The sequence below is a fragment of the Ambystoma mexicanum genome, chromosome 6q, assembly GCF_040938575.1.
Source record: "Ambystoma mexicanum isolate Mex_15411 chromosome 6q, UKY_AmexF1_1, whole genome shotgun sequence".
Lineage (NCBI taxonomy): Eukaryota > Metazoa > Chordata > Amphibia > Caudata > Ambystomatidae > Ambystoma > Ambystoma mexicanum.
In genome coordinates this window covers 444,251,613-444,269,716 of record NC_090937.1, presented here as the reverse complement: position 1 = coordinate 444,269,716, position 18,104 = coordinate 444,251,613, and the positions used below count along the sequence as shown (strand labels likewise).

At 43.9% G+C, this 18,104-nt stretch overlaps 1 protein-coding gene across 1 annotated transcript in view; it reads left to right on the top strand.

The window, feature by feature from the left end:
* Window positions 1–18,104, top strand: part of TEK (TEK receptor tyrosine kinase) — a 682,216-nt gene that overhangs the window by 434,738 nt on the left and 229,374 nt on the right. The window contains exons 12-13 of the mRNA XM_069630921.1: window positions 1,553–1,837; window positions 10,681–10,977. Of these exons, the coding sequence (XP_069487022.1) occupies window positions 1,553–1,837; window positions 10,681–10,977 (582 nt within the window). The remainder of the gene's footprint in view (window positions 1–1,552; window positions 1,838–10,680; window positions 10,978–18,104) is intronic.

Genomic DNA, 18,104 nt, shown 5'->3' with positions numbered 1-18,104 from the left:
TTGTCTCTATCCCTATACCATGCCCTCATCATAGCTCTCTTATTACATTTTTTCGGGTACCCCCATTTCATTAATCTTTCCAGGAATGCCCTTGATGTTGGCTTTGAAATTGGAGGAAACTATACCTATCAGTCTGTTTCTTATATAACATAATGTAAAGCTTTTCATTTTCTACTTTGTTGTGGATATCTAGAAAAACAAAAGCATGTTTGCTTTCAGAAATAATAAATTTGAGGTTTAAATTCCTTGTATTAAGCCATTCATTCCACTGTTTAAAGGAAACATCACATCCTTGCCATATCGTAAGGATGTTGTCAATATATCTCTTCTCTATTTTTATCTTTTGAAAAAAAGGTTTATTGACATCATATATAAAGGCATCCTCAAAATCTGCCATGTACGCATTAGCCAGACTTGGATCAAATGCTTCCCCCATCGCTGTTCCTTTTGTTTGTAAAGTAAATTCTCCCCTAAACCAGAAAAGTGTTCTTTCTTAATACTCTATCTAAGCAATCAACAAGAGATGCTGGCAGAGCTGAATGTGGTCTCCCCACCTCTCTCTCTATCTTTCTCTTTCTCTCACACACTCTCTCTCTCTATTGTTCGTTAATAGAGTTAAGAGCAATTGTTGCCTTAAAATTATTCATTGTTATCCTGGCTCTCCACTACGATAGGGTATCCCAAAATGTTCTAAACATTTCTGTTTTGATATGGCACATGCCACTGATGTTTTTTCAAGTTTATTGACACTTAAGGCTAAATGTGTGGTCTCTGTTCTGGATCAGTAGCTTTCAGTAATGTTTCAGGAGCACATATCTAAAACTAACAGCTAAAAGTAATCTTGTTCTGGAATCATGTAGGTGTTGTAAAGTTCAATTCCTCTGTTGGGACGTCTAGATCAGCAGCTACTGCCCTCTAGTGGGCAAATTGTAAAATGTTTAAGTAGTGAATTAAATTGAAATGTATTTTTAAAATGCATTCTAAAATGAAAATGTTGGATGGTTTACACTGGGCGGTATTTTCAATTGGTACTATTCATACTTGGCTTCCAGTGAAAAGTTTGCACCAAAAAGGCTGTTTTCACCAACAATCACATCAAAAAGGCTGTGGTGTGACTTGGGAAAAGTGTCTCCATTATACCTTTAATGGTATAATTGGCCCGGGGGTTGCAGGGTCGTCCCCGCATCAATTACATGGATTGAGGGGGGGCACACCATTGCCTTTTTGCTGCAATTGTTTGTGAAAGCAGCCTTTTTGGCGGCAAGCTTTTCACTTGGAACCTCATACTTGATGTTCTTTGATGAGAGCAGAGAGTCATGATTGAAATGTGAACTATTCAAATTTTTCCAGAAAATATCAAAAGGTGTAAGGATATAAAATGGATGCAGTCTATTAATTTACTAGTAGAATTGAAAAAACAGTTAAGGTTAGCTATAAGGAAAGTATTTGATACTGTGAGGTTATGCTGGAAATCAAGTGTCTGTTTTGATACTTAATCCCAGACACAACAATACTGGTTATATAAAATCATTTTTTATGCTCTTTCTTCAAGGTTCCCCTCCACCACAAGGCCTCGTTTTGATTCCCAAAAGCCAGTCTTCTCTGAACCTGACATGGCTCCCACCCATGCATATCAGGGAGGCACACATATATGAAGTGGAGTACTGGAAGGTGAACTATCGTGAAGAGCCTGCAAAAGTAATGGTGCCCCAGAATGAAAGCAGAGCCATCCTTGAGAACCTCCAGCCAAAGCAGCTCTACCAGTGCCGCGTACGTGTCAACACTGAGACCACTGGGCAGTGGAGTGAGCCTCTGTCTGCATGGACTTACAGTAATAGTAAGTGCCTCTTTGTGCATTCATTATCTAGCAACAGAACTGTACATATGTCTATGTTGCTCTTCCTTGTGTGATGAATGATGAAGCTGTACGTGTGCCGTGTACGAGTCAACAATGAGACCACTGGTCAATGGAGTGAGCCTCTGTCTGCATCGACTTAAAAAAACAGTAAGTGTCTTTTTCTGCATTTGTCATCGAGCAACAGATTTGTATATGCATCTATGTTGCTCTTCCCTGCATGATGAATGCACAAGTAGCTGTACTTGTGCCTCGTGCAAGCCAACACTAAGACCACTGTACAATGCAGTGAGATTATGTCTACATGGACTTACAGTAACAGAAACAGCCCCTTTCCAAGTTCACCGTCTAGCAACATATCTTTCCCTTCCCGTAGAAGACAGTAGCTGCAGTAACGTGGTCAATGGGTTGGACTATTCAAACAATAAACTGAACTGACATGGTCTTTCCCCTAAAGATTCATATTAAAGTTAAGAAAATAAATCTGTAATCTACATCTCGTGTAATAAGGGAACTGTAAATCCTGTTTCTATGTCTGTGCAATACCTTTCTCCTGTCCCATGTTGATGTCAGTGCTCAGGTTTGCAGCCGAAGAGGATGTCAGTTGACAGGGCAGAGTCACAGCAGTTTGTGCCTAAAATTATAGCAAAGAGACATACATTCAAGTGCTCTGTGTCTTGCACCTTATTGAAGAATCTCTTTGTGTGCCTGATGCCTGATGACATTTGCTGTGATTGAGTACATAACTTTGGTGACAAGTGAGCAACGAATCCACGTGGGTCACAAGGCCTCCGCTGCACCATCCCTTAGTCCCTGGCTCACCAGGCCCAGCCAACGGTTTTACTCCACGCCGGGAGCTGGAAAGGGTGAATAGAATGCATCCCGCCTCCTATAGGCACCACAGAGCACGACCCGCTGCTCGGCCCGATAGCAGATGTTGGTTAAAGCGGCAGCCAGGAGAGGGAAGACAGGCCTTGCATCATTTAGCAGTCATCTGGCTGAAGACGCAAGGACATTGTTTTGCTCGCTCCTGCACCAGCGTGTCTACAAACGTGTACATAAGGTACATTGCATCTTCAGTGCTACATGTTGTGGGGTTAACAGCCCAGATCATCTGTGTAAGCCAGGCCAATGGATTTTCCTGGGACAAGAGGTCCATAGTCAACAAACAAGTGTATGGACAGAAACACCTGTGGGTGGCCATAAAGACTCACAATACAGCAACTACATTCCACGTGGGTCAGGCAACCGTGCAACTCCATAATGTCTGAGAATGGAGACATTATTTCTACAGCCACCACATCATCATCTGGTCTCCCACGGAAGGAAGAGGCAGGGCATGAGTCCCTCCAACTATAGGCCGTCCCACCCTTTCACATATCAGATACCAGAAGCCTGGCACCACGCTGGAAGATATGGCTAAATGAACTCAATATCTACATTGACGCCACTGGTGTCAGGGAAGAACGACGCCTAAGAGGAATATGAATGCACTCCATAGAGCCCATGGTACGAGGCATCATGTTTAAGATGCCTGACAGTGCGAATAAAAACACATTCCAAGGAAGTATTGACCCATTGAATGCCTATTTTGCCCCACTAAAAGATGTAGATTACGGGAGACATATCTTTCACACCTACACTGAGGAAAAAGGTGAGACACTGGACACATTTGTCATGAGATTATTCAAAAGAGTCAAATATTGTGACTTTGATCATTAGTCTACGGGGAAAGCACTAAAATCACAGGTAATTTCTGGGTGTGAGTCAGTTGAGTTTCGGAAAAGACTGCTGCAAAAGACCCAGTCTGTGGAAGAAATACTGATGCACACAAGAGCCGACATGGCACTCTTTATGCAGACTTAGGCTACATAAAAATCTCGCATTCAGCACCTGTAGCGCCTGTGTACTAAATGAGATTGTCAGAGAAGCCAACCAACAGAGAACAACATAAATGCTACCACTGCAAATACAATTTTCCTCATGTCAGGCCCTGTCCGGCGATTGGGCACTCGTGTGATGGCTGTGGAGGTGAAAATAATTTCCAGTCTGGGTGCAAAAACATCAAATATCACCAGCAATCGTCAGAAAGCAGAAGTCACAAGATGCCAGCTGCTGGACCTACATCCAGAAAATGGAGGTCTCCAACTGCCAGAAGGGAAAACTCATCACAAAGACACGACAAATCAGAAGACGAGCTGAAAGGAAAGAGCAATATCACAGATCGCATGTCCAAAACCAAGATATGAAGCAGCCTCTCCCCGATATCAAGACAACCCCGACGCCTCATCAAGTGGTGATCGCAAACGGGATTATGTACACGCCATCGGGAACAAGACAGCAGTGGAATATACTCCAAGTAAATGGTAATGTACAAGAGTTTCTGATCGACACCGGAGCCACAGAGAACGTGGTAAATGTGGACACGTATGAAGGGCTAAAACATAACAGAGCACTGCAGCCAGCTGACATAGAGATATATCCTTATGGGTCTGACAAGCCACTGGAGTACAAAGGCATGTTCAAAGCCACGTGTGCATACAAAGACAAGGATGCAAAATTGGTCATATATGTCGTAAAATGAGAAGTCCCAGGAGGCAGCATCCTCAGCTTCAAGTCATCAATTCAAATGGGGCTGGTCGACATAATGTATCAAATAATGACAGCCTACATCACAGATCCCAAAGACATTGTGGTCAAGATGTTTCCGTCATTATTCACAGGATTAGGAAAACTAAAAGGGTAGCAGATCAAGTTGCACATCAATCCTGAAGTCAAGTGGGTGGCACAGCACTATAAGGGAATTCCCCTAAATATTCAGAAACAAGTCGAAGATGAAATCCAGGCATTGATAAATCAAGACATTATTGAACAAGCTGTAGGACCCACTCCATGGGTCGCCCCCATTGTCCCTGTAACCAAAAAAGAAAATGAGGATGAATTCCGGATTTGCGTGGACATGAGAGCACCTAATTTGGTTATTGAAAGAGAGAGACACTTGTCCCCAAGAATGACGGATATGATGCATCTTCTACATGGTTCAAAAGTGTTCTCCAAAATAGATCTAAACAAAAGGTATCACCAATTGGAATTACACCCTGAATCTCGCTATATTACTACTTTCACAACACATCTGGGATTATTCCAATATAAAAGACTTAGCTTTGGAGTCTCATTGGCCGCTGAAACATTTCAAAATTAAATTCATCAGGTAATTCGACACATACCACAATGTCTCAACTACAGTGACCACATCTTAATATTTGGGGCAACACAGGAGGCGCATGACAAAACATTACGTTGAGCATGCATGGCACTGGGCGATGCCAATCTGACACTAAATGCGGCCAAATGTGAGTTGAGCAAATCCACACTGAAGTTGTTTGGTCATATATTTTCAAGTGAAAGCCTGCAACCTGGCCCGGACAAAGGGCATGCTCGTTGCCACGCCGACACCTACATCAACATCAGCAGTACGATAATTTCTGGGCATGACCAGTTAATGCAAGAGATATACACAAGACTTTGCGTCAGTCAGTACTCCACTACGGTTGCTCACTGGAAAGGGCCAAGAATTCACGTGGTCAGCGGAATGTGAGGACACATTCAAGGAAATAAATTCATGCATAGCATCAGCTTCCTATATAGTGTAATATTTTCCTGATTTAGAAACATAACTAACTGTGGATGCAAGTCCTGTAGGTCTGGGTGCCATCTTGGCACAATTCAAGCCAGACTCTTCCCCACCCCGCAGGATTGTGGCATATGCTAGTCAAAGCTTATCAACAACCAAATGTGCTTATTCTCAACCAGAGAAGGAAAGCCTAGCAGTACTCTGGGCTTGTGAACATTATCATTTATTTCTATATGGGACAAAATGTACCATCATCACTGACCACCAGGCTCTCACAAACATTTATGGCAAGCCAAATGTCAAGATGCCTTCACGAATTGCAAGATGGGGGCTTCGACTGCAGGAATACTCATTCCACATTATACACCGGCATGGAAAAGACAACAACCCAGCAGATTTCCTATCTAGATATCCGTTGCCTGTGAAAGAGGAAACACAGTCGACCAAGGCAATCAATATATCAACTATATTGTAGACAATGCGCCCCCAAAATGTTTGACTGCACCTGAAATCATAAAAGAAATGCATCAATATCGGGCGCTGATGCGAGTTAAGCACAAGTTAACATCAGGAAGATGGCCTTGAGCATGCCAAAGAGACGACTGCCTGTCAGAAGAAGAGCAGAAGCTGAGGATGTGCTCTCAGTCACTCCTCAATGACTCCTACTCAAGGAGAACAGAATTGTCCCCCATCTGTTGAGTGATCAGTCTGGCTGAAAAAATAACGAATAGAAAAACACCTAATTCCAAAATAATACATTTATTTTTCTTTGTTGTTATCCCCCCTTTTTTAATAATACTTTCCCCCACCCCAAAACCACTATTCCCTCTCACAACCTCATTTTTAGTTGTTTTCAGAATTAGTTATTTTGATATTAGTTGTTTTTTCATTCGTTATTTTGTCATTAGTTGTTTTGTATTCAATAAAATTACTGCATACTGGCTCATAGAACACCAGGGGATTGTTTCTACCAAACGATAACTTCGCACAAAGGTATAGTTCCCACAAATGGACAGGAAGATGCAGAAGACCCTTGAAACCTGTGCTATTTTCAAGGCCACAGCTCCACGTACATTTCTCGAACCCCTGAAAATGATGCCTATGCCGCCGAAAGTGTGGGATGAAGTGGCAGTCGACATGTTTGGACTGCTCACGAATGGAGAACATGTTATGGTAGTCATGGATGAAATACCTTGATTTCCAGAAATACATATGGTTCACTCAACAACAGCACGTGCTATTATCCCGGCACTTGACAAAATATTTTTGGACTATGGCATCACAACAACAGTAAAGTCGAACAATGGCCCACCCTTCAGTGGACATGAGTTTGCAATGTTTGCGGAATATCTAGGTTTTCAACACCGGAAGGTTACCCCGGTGTGGTCACAAGCAAATGGCACTGTTGAGTGTTTTATGGCCAATCTGAAGCACACACTTCAAGTGTGTTCCTTTACATGAGGATCAATTATGCAGCCCATTTGCACACTGCTACAAGACTATCGGAAATGCTCTGCACAGTTCAATGGGAGTCTGCCCTTCAGAATGAATGTTTGGCCGGGTGATAAAAACTAGACCACAGTTGTTGATTCGACCCAGCTCAGACTCAAGAGCATGTGCAAAGGATGCAGCAAGCAAGGCGAAAATGAAGGAATATGCAGACAAGAAGAGGAGAGCCAAAGAGTCTGACTTACAAGTAGGGGATGTGGTACTAGTGCGACAACCACAAGGGCAGAAGAAAGTATCTGCTTTTGACCCCAAGTCACTATCCGTGACCGCCATCAAAGGATCCATGGTGTCAGCTGAGGGCCCCGATCGCTGCATCACCAGAAGCTCTTCCTTCTTTAAAAAACATACAACTGACGCTTATGTCGCTGCAGAATCAGATGACGATATAACCTGGCAAGACTCTGGTTCTGATTACATGATATAATATGATAGGTTATTTATAACGTGCTTAATACCCAGAGGTTTCTAAGCGCGGTCCCAGGGAATGAACCCGTTATAGCTCCGATTCGTCTTGCTTCCAAGGCGAGCATGCTGCCCCTGAGCTATCCTCCCGAGACACATGGATGGTGACATAGACTCTGATGACAGTTGCTGTGATGAAGGCGGTCTAGCAACAGTGGTTCGAAGTCCATCAATGAGAATCATTTGAAAGCCTGTGAGATGGATCGAGCAGATGGAGCAAGGGAACCAAGTATTACCGTATGTGGGGGGAAGATGCAAAGTCCTGTTTCTATGCCTGTGCAATCCCTCTTCCCTGTCCCATGTCGATGTCAGTGCTTATGTTTTCCGTCGAAGAGCATGTCAATTGACAGGGCGGAGTCACAGCAGTTTGAGCCTATAATTATAGTAAAGAGACGTACATGCAAGTGCTCCTGGTCTCGCGCCTAATTGAACTACATATTTGTGTGCTTGATGCAGGATGGCATTTGCTGTGATTAAGTACATAACGTTAAAATGGACTATAAATTAGTTCATTGAAAAAATAACTATATACACGTGCATGTGTCTTGAATATCCATAACAGTCTGTGTCCGTATCCCTGATATCCACATGATCTGTCCATCGCCTGACATGACTGATGAACCACCAATTCACCAGTAGTTAATGAGGGTGGCCTCCTAGTCCACCCATTGCATACTAAAATCTAGTTGGATTTTCAGAATGAAAAAATAAATAGGCAGCTGTTCTCTATTCAAATGTTTCACAGCTAAGTTTGCCACATGCACTTTCACAGGGCGTGTGCATTGCTCGAGATAAGATTTGAAGGTGGGGTATTTTACAACCGATTTTGTAAAGTTTGGAGTAAAATGTTTTTTTAGCGACTAAAAATGTAAGTCCAAATTGGAGTATGGGGTAAAAATATGTTTGAACTGGAAAATGGAAATGTGTTGGTAATGATTATTACTTTGCACCAAGTTATTCAGGTACATTAAAAGATGCATGTTTACTTCTTCCAATCAGGCAGTGATAATAGTACTTTCTTCATGTGGTTCTATGTGCACTGCTGGCCCAAACATATTCATGGAGCTGTGTGGGTGAAAGCAGTGGGACAATGTTCTACGTGTCTTTTTCCTGTTTTTTTGTTGGGAGTATTTTTACTCCCTATTTTAATTTTTTGGGAGTATTTGCCTATTTGTATGAAGACAAAGTGGCTGATACACCCCTTATCTGTAGGGCTGGGGGTCATATAAAACCTGCTATGGATTGTATAGGTGATGTATGGACAAGCCCAGCTCTACTAATGAATCCGTTTCCGTCACTGCACCATGAGAAGTAGGCTGTCTAACTAAAATCTGTATATTAACTTCCAGTATAAATAGAGAGGACTAGTGGGTAAGCTCTTGTTGAGGTTCCCTCGGTAGTATTAAGAATATCACATGTTTTGCACAGAGCTTTATGCCAGGTCCCGTTCACCTCTAAGCACTTTAATCGATTGCCTGTCTTCTGACACTTTTGCAGGTTTTATCAGGTTCGAGTGGATAGATAAGTAACTCGTTTATGATATGTTAAGCCTGTTTCTTTGCAACAGCAGCGACGAAGAAACAGGCTTAACATTCCTTGCAAAATGTATTGTGATTGATTCCGATGGAGCCCCATAAAGACTGCTGAACGTTTCATTGAAAAGACAGTCCTATTTTTTGTCCTTTATTGTAACAAAGATTCTGAACATTATTATGCCCTGAAGAAGCACCTCCTGTGCATAAGAAGTGAAGGTTTAGGATAACCAAGGCACATGCCCAATTCGTGTAATGATTGTGCCTTCCAAACTCATGTGATTAGACTAACAGAAAATATCTGAACCAGGAGTGAGATATGTGTTATTCTTTGAGCGAGACCCACACATACAGTGCTTACAACATATTATTGTATTCTGGGGATAATGTGGCACACTTTTATTAGTCCTAGCTTCCTGTTCTGATACCGCAGGTCATCGATATTGGTTTACTCTTATAGCCTTGCCTTCACTCTGCCTTTATCTCCCAATCAGCGCACAGGCCTTCACAGAGGTCCCAGTGATGCACTCCTCATACCCTCAAAAACCCACTACTGAAAAGCACAGAACCAATGTCCAAAACTATTCGGGGTCTGCACCAGGACCTAGATGCCAGAGGCCCTAACTGCTATGTTTCTGTTGGGCATTTGGGGTTCAGGGAGTGTGTATCCAGGACACAGGGCAAGTGGGGAATTCAGGAAGACTCTGCTTCTTCACCAGGACATGCAGTGTTGGTGCACGAGGAACCCCACACACGATGTTCCTGCGTAATTCAGATTTTACATATGGATTTTCCTCTTTTCTAATGGCACAGATTCGGTAAGAAACTTCTGATTAGAATGCTACCCAGAGGAAGTTGTGTGATGGGTTTTTATTTCTAGTGCCTTTTCAAAAGAGTTGAAACAATAATCCTGCCCTCTTCAGGTCTGTTTGGTGTGCACAATTTCCGCACTCTTCTTAGACGATTGTGGTCATTTCTCAGCAGGCCATGGAGCTTTTGTTAAACTTCAGTGAATCCAGAATAGAGAATATTGAAATTAAATTCCTTGTATGACTTGTACAGAAAGCCACCATCACAGTACTACACTTCCTTTATGTGCCTTTGCAAAATGACTAAGGGCCTCATTACACGGATGGCGGTGGACCAAGGTGCTATTAGCACCTTGGTCCATGCCAGTAAAATACCAGCACCGCCTTGGTGGAAAGGGAAATTACCGCCCTATTCCAAGGTTGGTGGGGCGGTAATTTCCCCTTCCCCCATTGCCCTTCCCCATTCCCATTTTTGCCCCATAGGGCTCTATGGGAATGGGGAAGGCGCTAATTACGGCACTGCAAATTGCGGTACTGTAATTAGCTCCCTGGTCCCTTTGCGGGTTGGTTTTTAACGCCTGCAAAAAGCAAGCGTTAAATTCCCCAACCCGCAAAGGGACCTCGTAGTAAGGCGGTAAGGGTTTACCGGTACCGGTAAAATACCGGTACCGGTAAACCCTTACCGCCTACCGTGTAATGAGGCCCTAAGACTTAAATGCTTCCAATTATCACATCAAAACGCATATGGAGCTGGTACATTCTGATATTCCACATGAACCTACAAAAAAAAGGCAGCGGGTCTTGATAGCAAGGTAAATAATGACGGCAGTGCACAATGTGAGCTAATGCAAGTATACGGTTTGCTTTTGTCCCATACAGCTATCCCGCCTGCACCAATGAACATTACAAAGCTGAACATCACCGATTCCTCAGCTATCATCTCCTGGTCCATTGTGGAGGGTCATTCAATCTCGTCAATTCTTATCCGCTACAAAATGCAAGACAACAGTGACCACAACCATAATGTCAACATAAGGAACAGCTCCGTCACGCAGTACCAGCTGAAAGGCCTGGAGCCAAACACGATGTACTCAGTTGAAATCTGTGCAGAGAACAATATTGGGTCAGCCTGTACACATAACAATGTGAAATTGATGACGAGTTTCGAAATCAAAGGTCAGTGATGTGTGCGCTATTTGTGGCAACTTTTGTATATGTCAATGTGAAGATGTTCTATGTTGCATAAAATCCAAAACTGTGAAACGGTGGGAGAGAGAACTGCTTGAATCATTGGTCACCACAAATGGCTATGCTTATGCCCTTCCTTAGGGTGCCGTTGTGGTCCCTCACTATGATTTCTTCTATCGTCTAGTTGTTCTCCAACGACAGGCAATTTCAGAACATGCTGTTTTACAATAACATTGCTACTATTTATTAATAGAATACATTTTATTTATTTCTGAATATTGTCTCTTATCTTGAGCGCCTCACTTGGAAAGTTGAAACGTGGGGAGATAGCTTTTTCAAAACATGGTTTTCACCAGGGTAAGCTTATAATAAGATTAGTTTACAGTGGGTGAGTAGGACCGACTACCAGTGCGCTCTTCGTCCTCACTTATAGTGGGGCGTGCTGCGCAACCAGGACCCTGAGACTCTACTCCCAACCTCAAGAAGTAATTAGAAATGACAGGATGGTTCTACTTAGTTGCGCTAGACTAAAAAATCTTGAGTTCATTCATCACATATGTAGTCAACATAAAGAAGGTTTTAATCTTTTCTGTTTGATAGAGCACTTCAGCCAACATGTTTCTCGACACTTTGGGCCTCATTACGAGGAGGGCGGTAAGGGGTTAACGGCGCCCATAAACCTGATGGAGCCGTTAACCCCTTACCGCCCTATTACGAGGACCGCTCTCGGCCCAGCATGCTAACAATGGGCCCGTCATTACCGGGCCCGTTGTTAGCATGCTCCTCGTTCCCATTGAGCCCTATGGGAGCTCAAATGGGAATGGGGATGGACAGGGTCCGGGTTCCCTGAATGGGGAAATACCGGACACTTCAAGGTTGGAATGGCCCAGTATTTGCCCATTCAGGGAGCCAGGACCCGGACCCAAGATTGGGGGTAGCCATGCCCTTATTAAGGGCATGGCTACCTCCAAACTCGTATGAGGCCCTTTGTCTTTGTCAATGCAATGCTTCTTGAGATAGCCCTAATGGTTTCAGGTAAGACTCAGTTTTGACAATAGTTGGTTTTGTAGTACGGTGCGGTTCTGATTGGAGAACACTCGGTCTTGTAAGTTTCAAGGATTGGCAGGGTTTCTTGGGAACATTGGTTGGCTTTAATTTAAATCCCTAATCCGTTCCGCCTCCCATTGGGGATTTAAATTATAGCCAGCCAATGTTGCCAATGGTGCCGGTGCGTCCGTGACAACTATGCCTTCCGGGGCCGTTGTGCCCCGCAGGTTATACCTCAGTTGTTGTGTGGCAGTCTGGAAAGGGTGCCGGTACAGTGCGGTCAGCACCCTCATTTCCGGACCACCACTCTTAGAATGAGGCCTATTTTATCACCTCACCCTGTACATCTATATTAGCTGCCAGGGATAACATCGGTTCATAATAACTTTGTCTGATGGACAAGTAGGCATAGGTTTTCATAATTTCAGTTTACCACAGGAGGGCCATTATGGCTACCAAACTTGTGTGGGTGATTCGACAGCATGGCTGCAACAGCTGTGTCTAGATGATGTTTTAATGGGGAAAGTATTTTACGAGGTGGCTTTGCATAAATTCTCTGACTGTTTGTAAGGGCATGGCTACAGCAACTATGTATCTAGGTCCGTTTTCGTTTGCATTTATAGCTCCCAGCTCCAAACTGTTACCCAGCTTAGTGCATATGTGAGAGCACAACTTGCATGTGGGGAGGTGTTGTATGACTGCAGAACTCATAGCCAAATGTGTAATAGTATAAAGCAATGGTGTATTTTCTGGGAGAAACGTGTTGACTCCAATTTTCCTCATGTTGAAGAAAACCAGATTTATTTTCTTGTGGTAACACACCACTGCACTTTGCAACTGCCTCTGGAAATGCTTGGCAACATGGCATTGTGTCTAGCTAAATGATATGATATGCTGCATCACTTATAACGTGCCTGTACATAAGTGTTTCCTCTGCTCTATAACTCAGCAACATCTCAGCGGCTCACATAAATTTCAATTTGCAATTCTGCAGTGATAGTGCATTGAACTTGGCATGCTGGTCTAGTTTCAAAAGTCCATACACATGTATTGGAATTGAGTCATATTTTGGAGGTCTGCAGCAGGAAAATGTGTACAATTCCTGAAAAAATAAAGTGTTGTAGGTATGTGGGGTACTTTCTCAGTTTGGGACACAGACTTTAACTTAGAGAGCCAAGTATGAATTTAAGTATGGTCCAGAACTGTAAAAAACTAGAGATGGGTATCTGTTTTTTCAATCAAGAGCAAGGGAGAATGTCTGTACAGGGACCAGGACGGGCCTTTTAAAGTTTTGCATTCACTAATTTATTCAGTTGGCACATACTACCAGAAGGGTTGCATGAAGATGTTTATACAGGGAGTACTGTCCACAATTCTAGGTGCCAAGCCTGATAAAACAGACATAACCCTGCAGACTGATATGCTGCAAGAGGCTAAGACGTTGTTGGCATTGCCTCACTCAGTGACCGCTACAAAATGGAGGTTGGATGAAAATGTCTGGCTCCTGCTGCCCTTCTCCTCCCTCACGGCACAGGTAGTATAGCTCAGTGGCAACACGCGTGTTTTGGAAGAAAGACGATGCAGAGCAGCACAGGTTCAAATCCTGGGTCTTCCCTTAGAAACCTCTTTGGTATTAAGCACGTTATAAACATCCAAATTATAATCAGGCTAATGCCCACACCATATTGGCTGTCTGCAATCTCAAACTGCGGCGATGAATTGCAGTTTGCCCTAGATCACCCCCAAGAGAAGAAAGAAACTTTCTTGGCAGGACTAGCTGAAGCCAAATCAGTGACCCATGGCATCTTGAAATCTGTGCCAAGACACAATTACGACCCTGGCGGTACGGAGTTAACGGCGCCGTAAAAGGTGCTGGCGCCGTTAACCCCGTACCGCCTCATTACGAGGTCCCCTCGCGGGACCCGGTAAGCACTCCTGGTAAAACCAGGCGTGCTTACCGGGTCCCGCGAGGGGAAGAGGGAGCAAACAACAGGCCAACTCGTAATGGCCCGTTGTTTGCTCCCTCTCCCATTCAGCCCTATGGGGGCTGAAATGGGAATGGGGAAGGACCGGGTCTGGGTCCTTGGAGGGAGGAATTACCGGGCTTTCCGAACTCGGAATGGCCCGGTAATTCCTCATTCTGTGGACCCGGACCCGGACGCGATTTCGGCGGCAGCCATGCTGCCAATAGCGGCATGGCTACTGCCGAGGTCGTAATGAGGGCCATAGATACAGCCACCAGAGGGATGTGTCATGTCCTGGACAATGGCAACAAGCGAGTGGCTTGGCTGAGAGGCACCAAGCTTATACAAGATGCACAGGAGAAGGTTAGGTCCTACCTTTTCACTGGAAAGTTATTTTCCACCATTCGAAAGGGTCATATGGCATTTCAAAAGAACAACAGCAACAGGAACGAGTATTGAGAACTCAAAGTAGAACATATCGAGGACCATATATGCGTTTCCCATTTTTGGTTTGTTTGATGATTGAACATATGTGAATGGTTTTAGACCTAATTCATCATTTATGCCACCTCTTTCAGATGTACCGAGCCAGTGGCTACTGTTTATAAAGTAATCATGTCATGAGTAGAGAAAATATGTATGTCGAAACATAGAGAGATTAAACCTAATTTGACACTCTATGAACTTAAGGCTATTGATGATTTGCAGAAGGATAGAAAAAATGTTATTAAGGTTGCAGGTAAAGGAGGAGAATTTGTGATTTTGGATTAAATCAAGGTTGCTATTAACTCCATCGACATTATGAAAAACCTGCAACTAATCTTATTGCTCTAAAATCAGAAATTAAGGATTGAATTTAGGATTTAATTTAAGGATTTAATTGATGATTCTCTGAGAAAAGGCTTTATTTCTAAGAATGAACATGGGTTAAGTGCATCTTAAAGGCACTTGTGATGTGATTTGACTAGGGGAAGGTTGCTCATTTGATCCACAGAGACAGCCGTTAGTGTTGTTAGACATTGAGTCTCCCTACACTAACATACCACAGGATAAAGAACTGATGGTGATTAGGAATTGTTTGAATTCCAGACCAAAGACCCACAATGTTCCCACAGATTGAAATGTAATTTGTGCAAAGTAGCCTAAAAAGCGTTTGTTTTCAAGTTCAAACACCGTTATTACGCTCAAAATCGTTCTGTGCACCCAATTTGGCTAATGTATTCATGATGAAACATACATTTGTTCTAAATGTGCTTCCTTTGCATACAAGGTTCATAGATCACATCTGGATCATCTGGCAATGAGTGCAACCTGCCCTTGAGGCTTTTGTAAAATGGCCAATAATGTTTACAGGGCAGATTGCACGTAATATGGTTAGCTGTCATACGATTCTTGCAGCATGTGTTTTTAGTCCTTCTTCCATTTAGGATTATGATGTGGGTCTGTGGTGTATTTCTACTCCGAATGTGATTATTCATGTTGCTCGCCTCGAGCTGGCTCTGGCCCTCTGTCAGGTTGAAGTTCCACGGGAGTTGCTGAACCCCATCGACCCACAGAGATGTTGCACTCTCAACCTTCTGAAAACTCAACTGAGTTTGAAACACCCCTGAGGGAAAGGGGGGAGTAGATAAAATAAAAAACTCAGATTCCGAATCCTCCTCTTGAAAAGGATATATGCATGGTTGAAAAGAAACAAAGTAAGTATGTCTGCCTTCTCCAAACTGTATTCCCTCTCTAGTCCCCAAGGGAGTGAAACAGTACCTGAGGCTCCTCTGCAGAAAGCCCAGAGGAAATCTTTTCTCACTTTAAAAATCTATTCGTTCATAACCTCAGCAAACAAAAACATTCTTCTTAAATGTAGAAACTCCTGTGATTAAAGGATCTTGTCCTGCATTCTTAAATGTTCAGTAGATGAATTCTGGAGATGCTTTCACAGAAGATTGCCAAACTTCCAGTCTCTAAACCTTATTATTGAATTTCTTTTAGCAAGGGATTGGTAAGAACTTTTCCCTTTAAAATAAAACGAACTCCTGTTCATATGCTCATCCTTTTAATTGTATCTCTCACTCCTAACTCGGGATTGTTTCCTGCAAATACCTTTACATTGGCTCAGTCTTTGCATTAAATCTTGAACACCTACACTCAGGATAGCCCTCTGCTAATACCTTTACGTTTGCTGTGTCTTAGCTTTTAATCTTCATAGAATCCAGAAAAACTGATGCCTTCTGAAACTAGTGCTGCCCTTTCAGTCGCCATGCACCTGTACAAGTCAGTAACAGGGAGAAATACTTTTCCTCAATCGCTGCACTAACACACGCTGCGCACCTCACCTCTCATATGTTCCCAATCGCGAACAGAACTGCTTAGTTGTCTTCTCTACACTTACCGCAATCCTCTGCCTGCTTCCAGTCAGCTTAACAGTTCGGGACCTCTGAATCTGCTTCTGCAGGAAAGGCTCTGACATCAGGAATGCCGAAACGAATATGAACGCGGCAAATCAATTAAACAAGTGCCAGTTGTTACGTGATGCTATGTTATGTTACTTTGCATTTATATAGCGCCTTGTGTACCATTGGTATGGTCTGAAGGCGCTGGTAGGTTGAACGCCATTGGGAACCGGAGTTCAGGTCAGTAGAGAGAGTGGAGAGAGTCAAGGTGCGTGTGAGCACCAGATATGTGTGTAGCTGGTGCAGCATTCGTGTAATAGCTGCTTCTTAGCGGTAGGTGTGGTGGTTGAGAGATCAGGAGTATGTGTTCGTTCTGGCAGGATTTATGGCTGCGTTAGGCCTGAGGAGAACGCCTGGCTGGGGGGTGTGTAAAAAGCAGTGTTTACTTAGAGTGATGGGGAGTATGCGGTAGATGTTAGTATGAGAACAGTTATACCAAATGGTGTCATAGTATCTCTGTGTTCTAGTTGAATGGTGGTGTAAAGAAGAGATTAAGTGTGGTGATGTGATATGATGTGTTATATGCTCTTTCAAACATTCCATGCACTCCAAAACATTTCATGTAAGTCACACAGTTCTATGCACTCCAGTCCGCTCCATGCACTCCAGTCCGCTCCATGTACTCCAGTCTGCTCCGTGCACTCCAGTCCGCTCCGTGCACTCCAGTCCGCTCCGTGCACTCTAGTCCGCTCCACGCACTTCAGTTGGCCCTGCGCACTCCAATTCGCCCCGCGCACTCCAGTCTGCCCCGCGCACTCCAGTCTGCCCCGCGCACTCCAGTCTGCCCCACGCACTCCAGTTTGCCCCGCGCACTCCAGTCCGCTCCGTGCACTCCAATCCGTTCCACGTACTCCAATCCGTTCCACGCACTTCAATCTGTTTCATGCATTCAAATCCGTTCTATTTACTCCGATCCATTCCGTGTATTCTAAGTTGTTTTATGGACTTCACCTACATATTTCACCCGTACCATCTATGTACTTTGTTCGTTGCATCCATATTTTTCACACATTCCATGCACATACGTTACCCGTTCCATCCACATACGCCATCCGTTCCGTCCGCTCTATGCCGTTGTACTCATGCGCACTACGAAATCATCTGCTCTACGCATTCTTTCGCTCTAAGCACTCATCCGTTATACATGTACTCCACACTCATCCATTCTAGGCACTCTTCCGCTCTACGCAACTCATTTGCTCTATGCAACTCACCCGCTTTACGCAACTCATTCGCTCTACGGCACTCGTCCGCTCTAGGCACTCGTCCGCTCTAGGCACTCGTCCGCTTTATGCTCTTGCACGCTCTACGCATTCACCTGCTCTACTCACTCACCCACTCTACGCACTCACCTGCTCTATGCACTCACCCGCTATACGCGCTCATCCGCTTTACGCACTCACTCGCTCTACGCACTCACTCGGTCTTGCGCACCCTTCATTTCTTATGCACTCATTCGCTCATACGCACTTGTCTGCTCCATACACTCGTCTGCTCCATACACTCGTCGGCTCTACCCACTAGTCTGTTCTACGCAATCATCCGTTCTACACACTCCTCCCTTCTTACACATTCCTTCGCTCCTTGCATTCTTCCGCTCTGCACACTCTTCCGCTCGGCGCACTCTTCCGCTCTGCTCACCCATCACGCTCTGCGC